Source organism: Aulonocara stuartgranti (genome assembly GCF_965226115.1).
Source record: "Aulonocara stuartgranti genome assembly, chromosome: 7".
Lineage (NCBI taxonomy): Eukaryota > Metazoa > Chordata > Actinopteri > Cichliformes > Cichlidae > Aulonocara > Aulonocara stuartgranti.
This window is the reverse complement of record NC_138945.1, coordinates 56519251-56536797: the sequence shown is the minus strand read 5'-3', so window position 1 is coordinate 56536797 and position 17547 is coordinate 56519251. Positions and strand designations below refer to the sequence as shown.

Below are 17547 nucleotides of genomic sequence, written 5' to 3'. Positions count from 1 at the left end.
AAAACCTTATTACTTCCGGGGTCTCGTGTGAAGAATTGAGCTAATTTTTCACATCAAGTCTAGCTGTTCTCGGTGCTGCAGCTGCAAGTCTGCGAGCGTTTGGTGGCTTTTGTCGTTATGTATCACCTGCCTGTGCTGAAGAACAGGCGCACTCTCCTCGAGAGAGCAGAGAAATTCATCTCGGATATTTACTTCACTGACTGCAATCTGAGAGGACGGTAAGGTTTCTTTCATTCAGCTGCACTGACGTGGAGAATCCGAATTTAACGATGTAGTACAGCAGAGATAAAGTTGTTGCTTTCTGTTACCTTATACGTCAGCGTGAGTCTCCGTGACTGCAAAATACTGCGAGGGGAAAATGCAATTTATTTAGCCCATTGCATTTATACAGAGAGTTGTTTTCTTAATAACTGTGGAAAGCATGTATGCAATACATATTGCAGGCAACATTGCGTTAAGTGTCCCAGTAGTTATGATGCATTAGAGTACAACTTCCTTTAAGTGAAATGCACTTTTTTTCCACTTTTCTTTATTATAAAAATTCAAAATGTGACTTTACCACAAAAAAGGCTGCTGTAGTTTAACTGATATTTTCATCAGTCACACAGCCAGTGTGAAAGGACTTTCTGATTTTAGAGTCTCAGTATGAAGGTATTTTAAAGCTTCAACGTGGAAATGGAGATTATGATTTATGATTATGGATTTCTATGAATTTTAAATGGTTTGGTCTTCCCAGGCTTTATGGAGACTCTTGCCCCCTGGTATCACTTGCCTGTTTCCTCACCCCTAAGCGGATCACGTACGCAGAAGCTTCCAAACAGATCTTTGACCCATGTAAAGTTGGCGATACCTTTGGACCAACGTAAGTAAGATTAACAGATTTTTATCACTCTGGGATTTATTATTCCCTCTGATCTTGCCACTAATTCAAGTATGATGATTGTTGAAGGTGGTGGACTTGCTGGTTTAAAGTCACTCTGAAAATCCCAGAGTCCTGGAGAGGAAAAGCGGTTCATCTTCTGTGGGAAAGTGATGGAGAAGCAATGGTTTGGAGAGACGAGCAGCCAGTTCAGGTAACGCAGCGGCAGATTTATTTAAAGGCAAAAGTGCAGAAATATTCGGCTTAACCTCCACCTTATTCATGCTGTTTGTATTTGTAGGGCCTGACTAAAGAAGGTGAAAAGACGAGCTACATCCTCTCTGAGTGTCTGCAGGATGAGGAGCCGCACAGGTGAGTTGATCTGATCTTATTTTTGCTGAATCAGCAGCAACCACATCTTTTAGACAGCTTTAACCCCAAATTTACGCATATCTGTGTCTCTGTTTAGTCTCACCCTGTATGTGGAAATGGCCTGCAACGGGCTTTTTGGAGCTGGTCAGGGCTCTCAGATTGCACCTCCAGATCCAAACCGGAGGTTTTCTGTACAGAAAGCTGAGCTAGTTGTATTCAACGGGGATGTAAGAGAGCTGCTGACAGACTTTGAGATGCTTGTTGACATTGTAAAGGTACTATCAACCAAAAATAGTGCATGATGATACATTACTTAAAAAAACATTGTAAGCCAAACATGACATTCTGTACTCTTCTTCACAGGAGCTTGGAGAGGAAGAGCAGCGAGGCTACCAGGCGCTCTTCACCGTCAATGAGATGGTGAACCTCTGTGACCCCTCTGACCCCAGTTCTTTTGCTAAAGTACATAGTCTGGCAGGCACCTTCTTCAACCAGCGGAATGGAGAAAGCCAGCATACTGTCCATGCAATGGGTCACTGCCACATAGACTCGGGTAATGTTTTTATTTTAGGTTTGATTAAGTACTAGTTGAGTCCACCTGGCCAGACAAAGTGTCGCTCTTTTCCCAAAGATGACCAGTTCCACTGCAGTCCAAAATGCAATGAAAATTGTAGGGTGAGCTCTGCCAAAGTAACAAACAAAACAATCCAGACTATGAGAAGAAAGAATTCAGGGGGGGTTGCAGCAATTCAGAAACTAGGGCTCTATTCCACAAAGCAGGTTTAACTAACAACTCGACGTAAGATGAGGGAAACTCAGGTTTTCTTTTCCAGAAAGAGAGGTCATTTCAATAATGAGTCAGTTACCAAGGTAACAGACTCAGAACCAGCTGACCCAGCTGGCTGACACTGATTCATTTCGTCATTCATGGTGCCAAACTGTAGCGGAGTGAATTAAACTGCAGAAGTTTACATTTTTACAAACACCTAAATGCTATTTCGTATACTTAACCATAGTGATTTTAAGGTCATTCAGTCTTCAGTATATGAGGTCGGAGAGCTAATTATGTAACAGATTTATAATCAGCTCAGAATAAAATCTGTGTGTCTATGAGTCTAACTCTGTGGACATTAATGGTGTCAGATAGTCAGTCTCCTTGTACCGCAGACATTTACTGTATGTTACTGTAGCAGTCGCAGTTTAACAATGATGTGCATAAAGCTTTAGAGGCACAACTCACTCAGTCATTTGTCGTGTTTGTAATAGGGCTGAACGATTATGGAAAATAATCTAATTGCGATTTTTTGCCCCAATATTGCGATTGCGATGCGATATGCGATTATTTTTTAAGGTATTTGTCTTCTGTATTATTAAACAAAGACAAGCAATACATCATATAGTATGGCCAATACTATATTACATTAATTTTAAACTGTTCTTTCCTGGAAGACAGACCTCTGTTATGATGACATGAGGTGATGCATGAATTGATGACTGACATTTTTATTTAACTTCTTCAATCACAACAGTATATTTGAACATACACAATAGTTTATTTTTAGCTTACAAACATCTGAGCATAAAGTGCTGACAAGGAACCCTGGTGTAAACATTAAAATGAAAGTCAGTACAATGTGCAGATTGCAGAAATATACATAAAAAAAAATCAGTGGCTTTACCACACTCAGTTTTTCGACATCTGTGAACTACTAGACAGTCATTCAATTAAAAAATAATATTAAATAAATAAAACTAATAAATAAAAAATACACACATCTTACTGATCTCTGCAGTCAGTAACATTACACATAAAGTGCAAACATAATAGCAATTGTATAAACACACACACAAACACGCCTTTAAAGTTTAAAGGCGTGAAATTGGACGGTCTAGCCTTCTGATTAGCGTCACCGCTGTCTCGGTGGAGTTTAATAAACTCGGCCGTCTGCTTCTTGCTATCTAAAATATAACCAGACACTGGTGTAAATTCTCGACTGTCTCATACTTCTGTTTAATAAGTTTTCTGTTTGACGTTTAGTCAGCTGTGTGAAAACCAAGGAGGAACCCACCCGGGGGATTAATAAAGTTTTATTTTATCTAATCTAATAACTTTAATCTCAGCCAAACCGATTTACTCACGAACAAACAAAACACTGAAAAAAGCCCAACAATAACATTTTTAGGTTGTCTAAGTGACTTATATATTACGTTTAACCCGAGCAGCGAAACTCCGCGGTGATCTGAAAATGATGTGCCGGGAGTTGTGCCGTTCTCGGCCGCATCAGTAACCCTCGAGCTCCCGGCTAGCTGTCGAGCTGGTGGGTAGCAGACGCCTCTGAAAACGTCGAAGCACTTTTGCAAATATGGGATATCTTGATAAACCGAGCAGATATTTGATGTTTACACAACTACGTTCTCGCCTGAAAATATGTTAAAAGTTTATTTTGTGACCCAGAAAGATTAGTATGAGTAATTTTAAAACTTAGTAGCGGCCGCCATTGCTGGAAACTGGAGTTTGGCTGGGCCGCGCTATGAATTCTGGGATATGGTAGTAATTTGGACAGCCTTCGGCGCGTCGCTGTGACGTAATCGGTCTACAAATGCGGCCTCAGGAGGATGCAGCCCATGAATTGTATAATATAATCGCAGTATAATCGCAGCCTTTGCGGTTAGAAAATTGCACTTGATCATGTCGCGATATTATCGCAAATGCGATATATCGTTCAGCCCTAGTTTGTAATCAGTTGCACTTACTGAAAATATGTATGACCGCTGGAATTTTAGAGATGATGTGAACATTTGATTGAAGATGAGCAATGCAGCCTGCAGAGAGTTTGATCGCACTCTGAGGATTTCATGTTGAAATTTGCTCACATATTGAGATTCAGACATTAAATGGTGTTAACATTTTGAAAAGTATGGTGTCTGAAATTTAAGCCTTCAGATGATTCCCAGGATTCATCTGAAGGCATCATTGGCTCTGTAACGGCTCTGGATCAGGCCTACATCCACTTCGGCTCCGGTCATTTCCCAGCTCGTCCTGCCTGGAAATGTTATGGCTTTATTTTTCCCCAACATGATCTGTGATTTTTATTTAAAACGACTCATCCTCACAAAACTAATTAATATCTATAACAGCTGAGACATTTCTTATAACATGTTTGCCTTTACTGATAAAACTTTACATTTATTAAAGACTTGGAAAGAGTTCATCCACTCAGAGTTTATTCTTAAACTCAGAGCTTATTCTACTGCCTTCCTGGAATAGAGCCCAGGACTATTCACAGCAGATATTTTCAATATATACGACAGATCTCAAGTCGGCACTGCTCTCCTCACCTTAAGTAGTAATCACTATACTTTAACGTGGATGGAAAATGTCAATGCCACTTACAATATGCTGCTTAAAATGTGATGGCCGGTGTTGATGTGGATCTGCTGTAATAAAACTACAACTCTATTTCCAAAACAGTCAAAATACTGTTTAAATATAGATAAAACAGAATTCAATGGTTCGCAAATCTTGTAAACCTGTTAATGAACTTTATAGTAGCAGCATGTCTCGAATAAATTAGGATTGGGGCCAGGAAAAGGCTGGAAAAGTAAGCGGTACTAAAAAGAAACAGCTGGAAGAGCAATTTTGAAATATTTAGGTAAATTGGCAACAGGTCAGTAACACGACTAAGTATAAGCAGAGCATCTTGGAGGCTCAACCATCTGCAAGAAATCTGCGTCTACAATTTGTGGAACAATTTCAGAATAATGTTCCTCAGCGTAAAATTGCAAAGAGCTTAAATATCTCGTCATGTACGGCGCATAATATTGTCAAAGGATTCAAAGCATCAGACAAAATCTGTGGACAAGACCAAAAGTCATAATGAGGTCATTAAACAATAATGAATGTGATGGTCTTCAGGCTCTCAGGCAGCATTGCATTTAAAAACAGACTCTAACATGGAAATCATAATACTGACTTTTCCACTGAAGCCACGGTCTTGTTAGGAGCAAGTAAATATGGAGGAGGAAAGTATTGTTTATCTGCTGATCTGGCTGCTTGTGAATAAGGAAACAGCTGAAAAAATCTATGTAATCAGTTTTTTGGCCAGTCATCAGTTGTCCTCTGAAACTCAGCACACTGGGGAAACTCACAAAGACAGGGTGAACAGCACCACCTTCGGGTAGAGACAGAGAATACACAGTCAGACCACATTTACAAATTATAATCCAGGTGGATAACAAGCATTTATGCAACATCAGTAACAGTACTGTGAAATGGATGAAAAAAAATGTAAGAAATAGATTTCCATAGGTAGTATAGATTTTGTATTATTTTTCAATATACAAAATGTGAAAATCTAATAGTCAGTTAAGTTCAAATACTAACAATAATTATGATTCTTTACCCATAGCCTGGCTGTGGCCCTATGAGGAGACCATTAGAAAATGTGGCCGAAGTTGGGTGACAGTGATTCGTTTAATGGAGAAGAACCCAGAGTTCGTCTTTACCTGCTCTCAGGTAATTTCACACTAACATAGCTTTACATGTCTCGTAACACTTCTGAATATCTGAGCAGTCCCCTCCAGTTTTGACTGTTTTGTTTTTGTGCAGGCCCAGCAGTTCCAGTGGGTAAAGAGCTGGTACCCTGGACTCTTCTCCTCAATTCAACACTATGTGAAGAAAGGACAGTTCATTCCAGTTGGAGGCACGTGGGTGGAAATGGTAAACTTCATCTTAAAAGTAAAGGCAATACTATATATCATGTAAACTGCCTTGATATATTTGACATATTTGCCTGTTAGGATGGAAATCTGCCTTCGGGTGAGTCCATGGTCCGGCAGTTCCTGGAGGGCCAGCGTTTCTTTAACAAAGAGTTTGGGAGGTATTGCAAAGAGGTATGAACTCATAAGAGTTAACCTTTCTGGCAGCTTATCAGCTACATTTCTTGAGGCTTTTTGATTTTGTTTTGATTTGATTTAATGTGAATTTTTTTAAATGTCCCACAGTTCTGGCTTCCTGATACGTTTGGCTACTCTGCTCAGCTTCCGCAAATAATGCAGGGCTGTGGCATTTCCAACTTTTTGACCCAGAAGCTAAGCTGGAATTTGGTCAACACCTTTCCTGTAAGTGCACATCTCCCACAGTGCATGTCTGTAAAAACAGTTGAAGGTTTTAATTTTCAGTCTTTCTCTTTCTCAAAGCACAACACGTTTTTCTGGGAAGGCCTGGATGGCTCGACAGTTTTAACTCACTTCCCACCTGGAAATTCCTACGAAATGAAAGGCAAGGTCGAAGATGTAAGTTAGATTAAAGTATCCAAAACACGGTGAATGCTGAGTCTGTTCTCATGAAAGATTTAATTCAGGGGGATCTTTCTCTGCCCACAGCTGGTAAAAACTCTGAAAAATAACAAAGACAAGGGCAGAGCCAATCACAGCGCAGCACTCTTTGGTTTTGGCGACGGTGGTGGCGGACCCACACAGCTCATGCTAGACAGACTGCGCCTTGTTCAGGACACAAATGGACTTCCTAAGTCAGTTCCTGTCTCTTACATTAACATGTAATTCATTGATAACAATGACCAAGGCCCAGAAATGATCCAGAAACACTTCTCTTGATCGATTTAGTCATAACTCTTCTTTTGTCATTTCCAGGAGTTTTTAAAGGGAAGGGTGTGTAAATCAGGCTGATTCAAGCTTGTTTAAGTAAAAAAAAAAGGAAATAAAAAGGATGAGTTATGTCTAGCTATGTCATTGTGTTATTTTTACAAAATAGTACAGTAGATTAAATTTCAATAGAGTCAATGAGTCATTCAGTATTTGCGTCATAATAACTAACAAAGCTTTAACCAGAGATGTCATAGCTCGTGCTCATCTCTCCAGAGTCCAGATGTCCACTCCTGATGAGCTTTTCACTCGGCTGCAGGCTGACTCAGCTCTGCTGTGCACGTGGACGGGGGAGCTCTTTCTGGAGCTACACAATGGAACATACACCACACAGGCACAGGTAGAATAATAGTTATAGTCGTCATTATATAGTCCACAACTTGTTCATCTGTGTGGAAAAGAAAACAGATGGAAAACAGGGAGTGACCACAGTAATACTATTTGTAATAAAAAAAATTTATATGTGTGTATATATATATTCTTACAGTAGGTTTACATAGGATAGCGGCTTTGACAATTAGGTAGACTGTGTGGGAAGCTGCTTAGATCACTATACAGTCATGATTGTTTAATATATTTATAAGGAATAGTTAATTATTATGATAGAGAAGCTAGATAAGATACACAAGAGTATATAAAGGGATTTAAGAACTATTACCTGTAGAACAGAACGTAATCCTGCTTAGTACAGTGATTCATGCAAAGTTTATACCTTACATCTATAAAATTATGCTTCAGTTCAAAAATATTTCATGTGTTTGATTGCTGTATGTCATTTTAATTGCCTGCCTTTTTTTTTTGTTTGTTTAGATAAAAAGAGGAAACCGCCAGTGTGAGACGCTGCTTCATGATATTGAGATAGCCAGCAGCTTGGCGCTGTACCGCAACAACACGTTTCCATACCCTGCTGAGAAACTGCAAGAGCTTTGGAGGTTCAAACACAATCTTTATTGGACTAAACACTGTGAGTCTTTGTGTCTGCAGGTTGAAAATGTGTTGTTAATTTCCCATTTGCAGGCTGCTTCTACTAAACCAGTTTCACGACGTGATTCCTGGCAGCTGTATAGAGATGGTGGTGGAGGATGCTCTGAAATATTATGAAGGTGAGTTTTTACAGCTTTTAATTGCAGCTTAAATCAGCGCAGTGCTTATTTACAGTTTCCAGAAAGTTTTCAATGTTAACTATTTAATTAGCATAATATGCTGGGAAATTTCTAATTTGAGCCATTTGTATTTATTAGAGCTTTTGTAACTTTGTAATATATTGTAATATTTAATTTCGTTTAGGTAGTTACTGTTCTTACCGACCTGGAGCGCTGTGCCCCCATCATTTCCTCTGGGATTAATAAAGTATTCACATTCTGATTCACACATCCTGTCTCAGATATCCGCAGTGGTGGTGCTGCACTTCTGCGTGACGCATGTGAAGCCCTGGTGGCAAAAGGCAGCTCCATGGCCGTGTTCAATTCTCTGCCTTGGGAACGTCTTGAAGTTGTCCAGATTCAAGAGGGAGCTGAAAAAAGTGGTCTAGGTTTGTTGTGTATTTCCAGTATATCTATATTGTGCTCCTCACACAATAAACTTCATATCTGACGTTCACTGTTATGTGTGGCACTATAGCTCTGGTGAGAGCTTCCAGCATCGGTGTGTCTCCCGTGAAAGACACACCGCCAGTGACTCCGGTTTCTGTCACCGTTCAGGTGTGTGCTACATATAGAAAGATGATTGCATAAATTTCATCTATTTTGCCATTTGATTTAGTTAACTGTGTAAAATTGTAGGCTGATGGCACAGTCGTCATGGAGAATGGTCTTTTAAAGACAGCCATAAACAGAGATGGCACTTTGGCATCGCTGTGTTTGATCAGCGCAAACAGGTAAGACGTAAAAGGTGCATATTGTCTACTACTGTACTTGCAACAGTGAGTTTCTCACCACTGTGTTGATTTCAGGGAAAGCATTTCTGATGGTTGCCTTGGGAACCAGTTTGTCATGTTTGACGATGTCCCCCTGTACTGGGACGCATGGGATGTAATGGACTACCATCTCCAGACAAGGTTTCAGCCATTGCTGTCAAATGCATTTAAGTTCAAATATTTTAGTACTGTTCAGTATATCAGTATCATAAAACTAACAGAAAAAACAAACTTAATAGGAAACCAGTGGCAGAGGTGGTGCAGCCAGTTCATGTGGTGTCACCAGGCGGACTGCGGGGCAGTGTCAGCTTCACCCTGAGGATCAGTGATAAGAGCACAATCACACAGGAGATTATCATGGATGCCATGTGTCCTTACATCAAGTTCAGCACAGAAGTAGGCTGTAATGTTTCAGAAATGTGGCACTGAGGCATGTAAGATTTATTTTTCAGCAAAAAAACGTGCTGCGTCTTCCAATTTCAGGTTCAGTGGGCAGAATCTCACAAGTTTCTCAAGGTTGAATTTCCTGTGCGAGTTCGCAGCCCCAATGCTACCTACGAGATCCAGTTTGGCCACTTGCAGAGACCCACTCATCGCAACACTTCGTGGGACTGGGCTAAATTCGAGGTACGACACTGTAAAGCTGTGTTCACCTTAAAATTCACAAATTTTCACTGTTATGTCACACTTCACTGCTGTAACAAAAGTGTTACTCGTGGATGTCATTGTATCATCCGTTTCCTTTCTCAGGTTTGGGGCCACAAATGGGCCGACTTGTCAGAGCACAATTTTGGAGTCTCACTGCTGAACGACTGCAAATACGGCTACTCTGTGCACAAGGACACAATGACTCTTTCCCTGTGAGGTTCCCATTGTTCATTTACAACACTCCTACAAGCAGTACAATTCAGGCATACAACATTTTAACTCCTGCATCTCACTTTATCTCAGACTGAGAGCACCCAAGGCCCCAGATGCCACTGCTGACATGGGGATTCATCACTTCACATATGCAATCATGCCACACACAAGTAAGTTATACTGTTTTTTTTTTCCCTTTTGATGTGATCTTGGAAATAGGTAATAAGATAAGCTTAAACCCAGTACGTTTGGTTATTTGTGTCTAATGTAATATTGTGCTGTTTGTATAGGATCCTTCCAAGAAGCCTCTGTCATCCAGTGTGCCTACAACCTCAATTTCCCTCTGAGGTTAATCCAGTGCAGCCCCGACACTGTGCCCTGGAGTGCCTTTTCTGTGACCTCTCAAGCTGTCGTACTGGAGACAATAAAGCAGGTATCAAAGTGAACAATCAGATCTGTATCGTCTTGCGTGGGAACTTTAGACTGCCCTTCCTGAAAACAATGAGCTCGTTTTATTCGCTTTTTAATCATTTACCACAACAGGCTGAGGACAGAGGTGGGGTGCTCGTAGTCCGCCTTTACGAGTCGCATGGGAGCAGCGTGACTGCAACTCTGAGAACCGCACTTCCAGTCAGGGAAGCTTGGGTGTAAGTGTTTCTATTTTAGTTGGGTGGTTTTTCTTTTTCCTGTGTTGTATGAGTAAAGCTTTGTCTTTTCCTCTTTTAGCTGTGACCTCCTGGAGAAGCAAGACCCCAACCAGCCAGTACCGGTTACATCAGAAGGAATCACTCTGGACTTCAATCCCTTTCAGATTGTCTCACTATTGCTGATCATGTGATAACATGTGGGATTTCACTAAGCCTTATGGAAGTGGAATACAGATTAACACTTATACATTACATGAAAGCTAAAGATTACATTGAATTGGCTGCTGTTTTACTAACAGTTTACGAGGACACTTTATATGATTGGTACTGTTTATACGCCGTTTAAAAGTAATTTGATTTGATTATTTTGTATCAAATTAATAAACAATTTGTACAACAAGTTTTGAAGAAACTTTTTTTATTAATAAAAAAGGATTTTTAATAGTATAAAACATAAGTGTCCAAAGTGGGGGTGCCTCTTCTTTTACCATCCTACCTGGTCGTTCTCATGGTTCGTCTCTGTGACCCTGCAACAAGGACAGCTATGAGATAAATCAGTTTTCATTTCTCCCCACTAGGTAAAATATTTTCATTTTTACTCATGGGCGCACCTGCAGTCACTCCCACACTACTGGTCTTTCTCCTACGTGCATTTGACCTTGTTTCACGCTGGGGTGTATTTACTTCATGCGTCTCGCCAGGTTTCCTTCTCTTTGATTCAGCTTCCTCTAGACCTGCATCCTTTTCTTTCTTTGGCGTTTTCATCCCACCTTCCTGTTTGATCCTTGCTTTCCTTTCTCTGGCCCCCTGGTGAGATGAAACTGATGTTGGATACAAACGACTGTGCAAATGTCTTGAGCCACCCCTTGTTTCTATTTTTTTTGGTATGACCACCTTTATTCTTCAACACAGCCTGAACTCTTAGGCAAGCTTTCTTGTTGTTTCTTTAAGAAGTCTACAGGAATAGTTCTTCAGACTTCCTGAGGAACATTCAAAGCTCTTCTTTGGATGTTTTCTTGTTGCTCTTGCTTTTAGCAAGCAAGTTAAAGAAAAAAAAGTGAGGGTTGGCTCAAGACTCTTGCACAGTAACATGGAGCTCACTGTTGGTCAAAAGACAGTTCATGCTCACCTTTTTCTTGTTTGTGTAATCATGGTCATCATCTTTCTTTGCCCACTTTTTTGCCTTGGGTGACTTTGAATCTTAAAAAATAAATAAAAATTAATTAATGGACATTCTCATGTACATTTCACCTGAGCTGCTAAACTTCTTGAGAACATTACCTTTTGGTGCCATGGGCCCTGGATCCCCCTAAAGTTATAAAGGTAGACACATAATTGTGTGACAAATAAAATCATCTGGCTTTGTTATGTTGCATTTCCTTTAAACTCACTCTGAACCATATTGTTCTCCCATTATGGTCCCGGAGTGTTTTCATCCCGTCCACATAGTAGCACTGCAGCCATGCCTCAAAGTCGGAGAAGTCCCCACTGGCTGGATCATATCCTTTCCCACCTAAAAACCACGAGTTGTTAAACACTGCGTTCATCTCATGAGCAACTCATACTGTAAACACTTGACTACCCACCGAGGTTCACCACTTCCAGAGGGACTGTATGACAAAGACTGAGCAAGTCATCCGTCTGGTGTGTCATCAGTTTCTTTTTTGTTCTTACCGATGTCTTCTGAGAAGAATAAAACAAAGACACTGTGAGAAAGAGTCTGGGTTTTATGGCGTTATTTTTGTCCCTCTATTCTGAGTGCACGGAAACAATTTTGCAAGTGCAAAAATGTTGCATTTTGAGGAGAAAATTATTTTGAGGGAAGAAAATTCATTCCTGTGTGAAAGAAATGCATTTCATTGTTTTCTATTATTCATATACACACACACCCACACACAATAACAGCCCTTCTCACCCAGTTGTTGGCATTTGCTCTGGCTCAGATGCTCTGTGTGCTGACAGACATCTGCAGACCTGCTCTCAGTGTGTTGCTCCCGTTGTCAACATGTCTGCTTCCTCCACACTCAACTCTTTCTCTACACCATTATAAATGTACCACAGAACCAACCAATCACAGACTTGGATACAGAAATTCTGATTGGCTGTTTTGGTCTCCAATCAGCTCGCTAGCTACTGCATTCCAGAAACACTGTCCAGAGTGTAGCTAAAATCATTTTTGGTTAGTATGTTTAATTATTTTATTTTAGAATATAATATAAAGACCATTTTTGTTTTTAATCTAGGTTAAAACAAACCACTACACTGGGTTTAGCTACACTTTGGACAGTGTTTCTGGAATGCAGTAGCTAGCGAGCTGATTGGAGACCAAAACAGCCTATCAGAATTTTTTTATTTTACCTTTATTTAACCAGGAATGTCCCGTTGAGATCAAAGACCTCTTTTTCAAGGGAGTCCTGGCCAAGAGGCAGCACATTTCAAGACAAATACATACGAACAAACAAAGTTAAAATTACACAAAACAATTACACATTATTGAGGCAGCCTGTAGGCCTTTGAGTTTAGTTTTAAAAACATTTAAAGACAACAATTCAGTTAGTTTCCAGTCTTTCTGTAACATGTTCCACGAAAAAGGCGCAGAGTGGACAAAGGCTTTCTTACCCAGCTCTGTGCGGACAAGGGGAACAGACAACAGCAGCTGCATCCAAGTCTGTGATTGGTTTATTTTGTGGCACATATATAAAGTGTAGAGCACAGGTGTCGGACTCCAGGCTTCGAGGGCCGGTGTCCTGCAGGTTCTAGTGATTCCTTGATCCAACACAGCTGATTTAAATGGCTAAATTACCTCCTTAACATGTCTTGAAGTTCTCCAGAGGCCTGGTAATGAACTAATCATTTGATTCAGGTGTGTGGACTAAGGGTGAAATCTAAAACCTGCAGGACACCGGCCCTTGAGGCCTGGAGTTCGACACCCCTGGTGTAGAGAAAGAGTTGAGCATACAGGGAGCAGAGATGTTGAGAGTGGGAGCGACACACTGAGAGCAGGTCTGCAGATGCCTGTCAGCACACAGACCAGAGATCTGAGCAACAGCAAATGCCAACAACTGGGCAACAGGGCTGTTATTGTGTGTGTGTATATGGATAATAGCAAACACTGAAATACATTTCTTTCACGCAGCAATGAATTTTCTTCGCTCAAATTAAACTTTTCTTTGCTCAAAATAATTTTCTCCTCAAAATGCAACATTTGTACTTGCAACATTTTTTTTTATGTGAGCTCAGAATAGAGTCACAAAGATAACGCCATAGGGTTTGGGAAAGTTATGTAAAAAAAAAAAATCACTTTTTTCACCTTCGTGTCTGACTCATTTTTCACAGGATTCTCATTTTGACATGAATCGTCCGGCCCAAGACCTTCCAGCACAGTTTTGGCAGCCACAAAGGGAGGGATGTTAGACCTAGAAAAGAAAAAGGGAAAGAACAGTACTGAAGGTCTTTTCTTTTAGGAAACAAAAACACTCTTGTTAGCTCTCTGATTCAACAAAACCTTGTGTAGTTAAGCCATTGATATCACTGTTACTGTTTCTACCTTCAGTCATCACTAATGAAACAATCCATTTGCCATAGTTAAGGTCTTCAATTATCTGTATAATGGGTATTAGTAAAATTAAAATGTTTCAAAAATCCTGTATGATTTTTTTATGAATGTTTACACATCAGTCAGAATAAAAATGGTAGAGCAGAGTAAATCTTTCGAGGGGTAGAGATATGCACCTTACTTCAGATTTGGTGATAAGATAACAATTTACCGGTCGAGTGCAAAGATCTTGCTGTACATCCTCATAAGATGCTACTGTCTAATTAGGTCAGTATGAGTGCGGCCCTCATGCTAATCTATGTAATGTTGTCTTTGCGCATCACCTGAAAAGGATCTCAGCCCTCAGGTAGTTTCCAATACCGTTGAAGTACTTCTGATTGAGCAGGACTTCACAGATGGGTCTGTCAAAGGCTCGGTCAGACACGTGTGTCACAACATTCTCCCTGAAAATGTTTTTTTACTGATCAGTGTGGCCGTGCTACTGTATTGCGTTGAGGCAGAAGACGCAAGTGACACTCAGCATCACTAACCTGAATTTTTTGTACTCAAACATAACGCAGGGACCTCTGCCAGGCTGCCAGGTCCCGTTGGGCTCCCAGCTCCCAAACCTGCGAGGATCCACAAAGCTAAGTACTCTGCAGGGCTTCTCTTTGGAATAAAAACGCAAGTGGGCATGTTTGGGCAGCTCATCCTCGCTGGTGAAGCGGAAATAGCCTGACATCCCAAAGCGAAAGACTATGTCCATGGGATGTTCCACTTGTCCCGCTTTCACTCGCTGTTTTGGTTCATCTGTCTTTATGGGCGTCAGCGTGAGCTTCACTTCCTTCCCTCTGGAAGCAGCTGTGATGCGATAGGCCTCAGAGGTGAAGGGCACATCAGGGTTCTTGCTGACCTCTGACTTTATGACGGGACCCCTGAACAGCACTCCTTCACACATTCTGTTCACATACAGGCTGGCAAGGTGGAGCTCTGGTCCCTCGGGCATTTTGGCTGAACAAATAAGGTTGGGCTGAAACTTCCAGAAATAAAACTTGTCATCAAATATTAGGTCAAAGCTTATGTCAAAAAATGTCACTTCCAGGCTTATAACATTACTTCCAAATAACGCATGTTTCAGAACCCTGTGTCCTCTATAGAGTGCAGGAGTATGGGTAAAACCTTCTCACTTGCAATCATGACTGTAAATGTTTACATACAGCTTTGGGGTTCAAAAAAATAACACAATGCACATCTAAAAAAAACTCAAAGCTTTAACATTAAACTTCAAACCTGAGGTTCTCCTGAATATGCTCTTAATCCAATTACAGCAAAATACTGCTCTGTGTATTTGCATAAACCAAAACATGTTGTAAAAAAAAAAATGGCAATGCTGCATCTTTATCAAATTAGAAGTACATAACTCACCGAAACCAGGAAACGGAGCTCGGCGTTAAGTGCACTCAGCTTGTAGCGTTTACTGTCTGCACGGCAGCAGCTGCTGATATAAATTTACAGAGGATATGTCTTTGTGCTGAAATACCGTGCAGCTAAACATTTGACCAATGCTTTTATCGCATGCGTAACCAACAGTGTTACAAAACAAGTTGTACAATCACCACGCGCCAGTCATTAAAATGTCGCGAGACCTGCACAACTGTGACAAAACCCACAATTTCTCATTTATTTTTGGTCTAATGTGTACGTGTGTTTGTTTGGTTTTCATTCTTAGCTGTTATTATTCACTTAAAACGGCTAAAATAAAATACTAGACTTGAGTTTCCTAGCAAATAAACCGATGCATGATGGGAATTGTAGGCGCTGCGGAAACCAGGAAGTGATTTCCAACTTTTTTAAAATGTCTAATATCTTTGATCACATTGTTAAATTGGCTGTAATCAACATGATTTACGGAGGCGTTATGTATTAAATAAATCATATGTGTCACAAGTATCTTGTGTTATTGTACCTACATTATAATCAATCCAGGTTTTTTTGGCCATCACTTTTTGACGGATACGTTTTACATTGTTTTTATTTATAAGCATACAGAGGTAAAACACAAATAATTAACATAATTAAATGTGTTGAGTGATACAAGCAACATCTTTTTTAAACAATGATCATTATTTTTTTACTTCAGTAACAAATATCACACAATCTGGACACATTTCTACTAATTTTTACTAAAATGGTAGAAAAATACAACTAAATATCAGTTGAGAGACACAAGGAATTACATTTTTTTAGGAAGAATACATAACACTGTACAACTTGTAAGTATGGCACTTTAGGCAGTTAATCATCATTATCGTCGATTTTCAGAAAGTCACGTCTGTTGTTCATTGTAGTGAGTTCATTAGAACCTGGGCTTGTTTGAGCTCTGAAAAAGTACAGAGACAAAAAAATAACATCACAGGTCTGGCAAATTAAAAGACAACAAAAAGGGAAGTATTTTAAAAGATACTGAACTTACCAGCAAGCAGCACTCTGAACTTGTCAGCAGAAACAGACACCACAGTTGTCTCTGGGGCACCTGATTCTGCTCCTTGCCTCTGCAGTTTAAGTTGAATTGTTGGTTGATTCACCTCCCTCAGTTCACTGGAGCTCAAAGTGTAGTCCACTCGCCAAGAAACAGAGTCCAGTCGACCCACTGATCACAAAGCAGAATGCCAGTGCTCAGTCATCAACTTCCCAGCAGCAGCCATCATTAATTTTCTCTTCTTTCTTGAATAGGAAGGGCAGAAATACTTACATCTCAGGCTTGTCTCTCTTAATTTCTCCCGCAGTGCAACATGCTTGTCTTCGTAGGACTTGCACAGCCCTGTAGTGTGCTCTAAAGAAATATTGAGTAGAAAAAAATAATTTGAGTGTTTCAGCTGACGATTAGCTGAAGAACTAGATAACTATCATATCTGATATCATATCTCACAGTACAATAATATTGAATGGGTTGCATTGTTGTATTTTGTCATGTTTCTCAGGTCTTTGTCTGAATTTCTACGAACATTATTGCTAAGGATTGTCTTATTGCATTGGAGTCACACTGGGTTAAATATGTACACTTGGGTTTTAAGGGGTATTTATTATTTTCTTCTTTTTTTTTTTTTTTTTTTTTTTTTTTTGGGTTGTATGGAAGCCCCAAACGCAATTTCATTGTTCTTGACAATGACAATAAATAAATAAATACTAAATACTAATACTAACTAATTATGCATTGCCACCCTATTTGATTTCTATGCCACCCTCATAAAGTTATGACGCACACCTTCATGTTCATCTCTACCTGTCTGAACATCTTCATCAGCAGAGTTCTTCTCCCTGGACAATTTCTCTGTCTTTCTTTTACTACAAAGTGGCACAGTGAGTTTAGGATGCTTTCAACCACACAATCCGACAAAGAAAGTAGAGCTGCACCGATGACGTCCTGCTTCCTGCTTCAGCCTCACCAGCATTGGTGAGCTTAATAATATTGTCTGTATTTGTGAGTAATTGTTGGACATATGTGTACACAGGTAGTTGACTGTGGTCACCAACTCCACAGCTTCTGCTCTAAGGAGGGAATCAGGCATGTGAGCCCGTCCTAAAATTTACCACCATCTCTTTCATCTTCACCCCACTGATCAAGAACAAGTTCTTCCATCTCTCTCCTTTAGATAGACTCTGTACAGTACTTTGTTTTTGTTACTATTGTCCA

The 17547-nt window shown here is 40.1% G+C and overlaps 2 protein-coding genes across 7 annotated transcripts; one reads left to right on the top strand and one right to left on the bottom strand.

Moving 5' to 3' along the window:
• Nucleotides 1-7: 7 nt before the first annotated feature.
• man2c1 (mannosidase, alpha, class 2C, member 1) lies at nucleotides 8-10654 on the top strand. The gene is made up of 26 exons (XM_082539020.1): nucleotides 8-218; nucleotides 737-862; nucleotides 950-1073; nucleotides 1161-1231; nucleotides 1329-1506; nucleotides 1595-1784; nucleotides 5641-5747; nucleotides 5841-5951; nucleotides 6032-6124; nucleotides 6236-6352; nucleotides 6431-6526; nucleotides 6617-6762; nucleotides 7112-7235; nucleotides 7706-7827; nucleotides 7913-7998; nucleotides 8280-8426; nucleotides 8516-8595; nucleotides 8677-8771; nucleotides 8847-8951; nucleotides 9050-9206; nucleotides 9294-9437; nucleotides 9561-9670; nucleotides 9762-9841; nucleotides 9962-10104; nucleotides 10215-10318; nucleotides 10398-10654. The coding sequence occupies exons 1-26, from the start codon at nucleotides 118-120 to the stop codon at nucleotides 10507-10509; spliced, it is 3069 nt and encodes a 1022-aa protein (XP_082395146.1). The 5' UTR covers nucleotides 8-117; the 3' UTR covers nucleotides 10510-10654.
• On the bottom strand, nucleotides 9049-15520 carry neil1 (nei-like DNA glycosylase 1). 6 transcript variants are annotated; one of them, XM_082539024.1, is made up of 11 exons: nucleotides 15279-15503; nucleotides 14405-14889; nucleotides 14198-14317; nucleotides 13629-13734; nucleotides 11905-11998; nucleotides 11710-11831; nucleotides 11600-11627; nucleotides 11448-11518; nucleotides 10930-11125; nucleotides 10815-10845; nucleotides 9049-9125 (listed from the first exon to the last, which is right to left on the bottom strand). In XM_082539024.1, the coding sequence occupies exons 2-11, from the start codon at nucleotides 14857-14859 to the stop codon at nucleotides 9080-9082; spliced, it is 1269 nt and encodes a 422-aa protein (XP_082395150.1). In that variant the 5' UTR covers nucleotides 14860-14889; nucleotides 15279-15503; the 3' UTR covers nucleotides 9049-9079. The 6 variants fall into 6 exon arrangements, with proteins under 6 accessions (XP_082395150.1, XP_082395147.1, XP_082395148.1 ...); XM_082539021.1 differs by having other exon boundaries at nucleotides 11905-12001; nucleotides 15279-15502; XM_082539022.1 differs by having other exon boundaries at nucleotides 11905-12001; nucleotides 14405-14883; nucleotides 15279-15502.
• Between the last annotated feature and the right edge of the window lie 2027 nt (nucleotides 15521-17547).

Excerpts from the sequence above, each read along its gene's own strand:
- man2c1 (XM_082539020.1), top strand. The coding sequence starts at position 118 with ATGTATCACCTGCCTGTGCTGAAGAACAGGCGCACTCTCCTCGAGAGA. Across the intron at positions 863-949 it reads GGCGATACCTTTGGACCAAC|GTGGTGGACTTGCTGGTTTA; the intron begins GTAAGTAAGATT and ends TGATTGTTGAAG. Across the intron at positions 5,952-6,031 it reads GAGGCACGTGGGTGGAAATG|GATGGAAATCTGCCTTCGGG; the intron begins GTAAACTTCATC and ends TTTGCCTGTTAG.
- neil1 (XM_082539021.1), bottom strand. The coding sequence starts at position 14,859 with ATGCCCGAGGGACCAGAGCTCCACCTTGCCAGCCTGTATGTGAACAGA. Across the intron at positions 13,735-14,197 it reads AGGGCTGAGATCCTTTTCAG|GTCTAACATCCCTCCCTTTG; the intron begins GTGATGCGCAAA and ends TTTCTTTTCTAG. Across the intron at positions 11,832-11,904 it reads TCTGGAAGTGGTGAACCTCG|GTGGGAAAGGATATGATCCA; the intron begins GTGGGTAGTCAA and ends CGTGGTTTTTAG.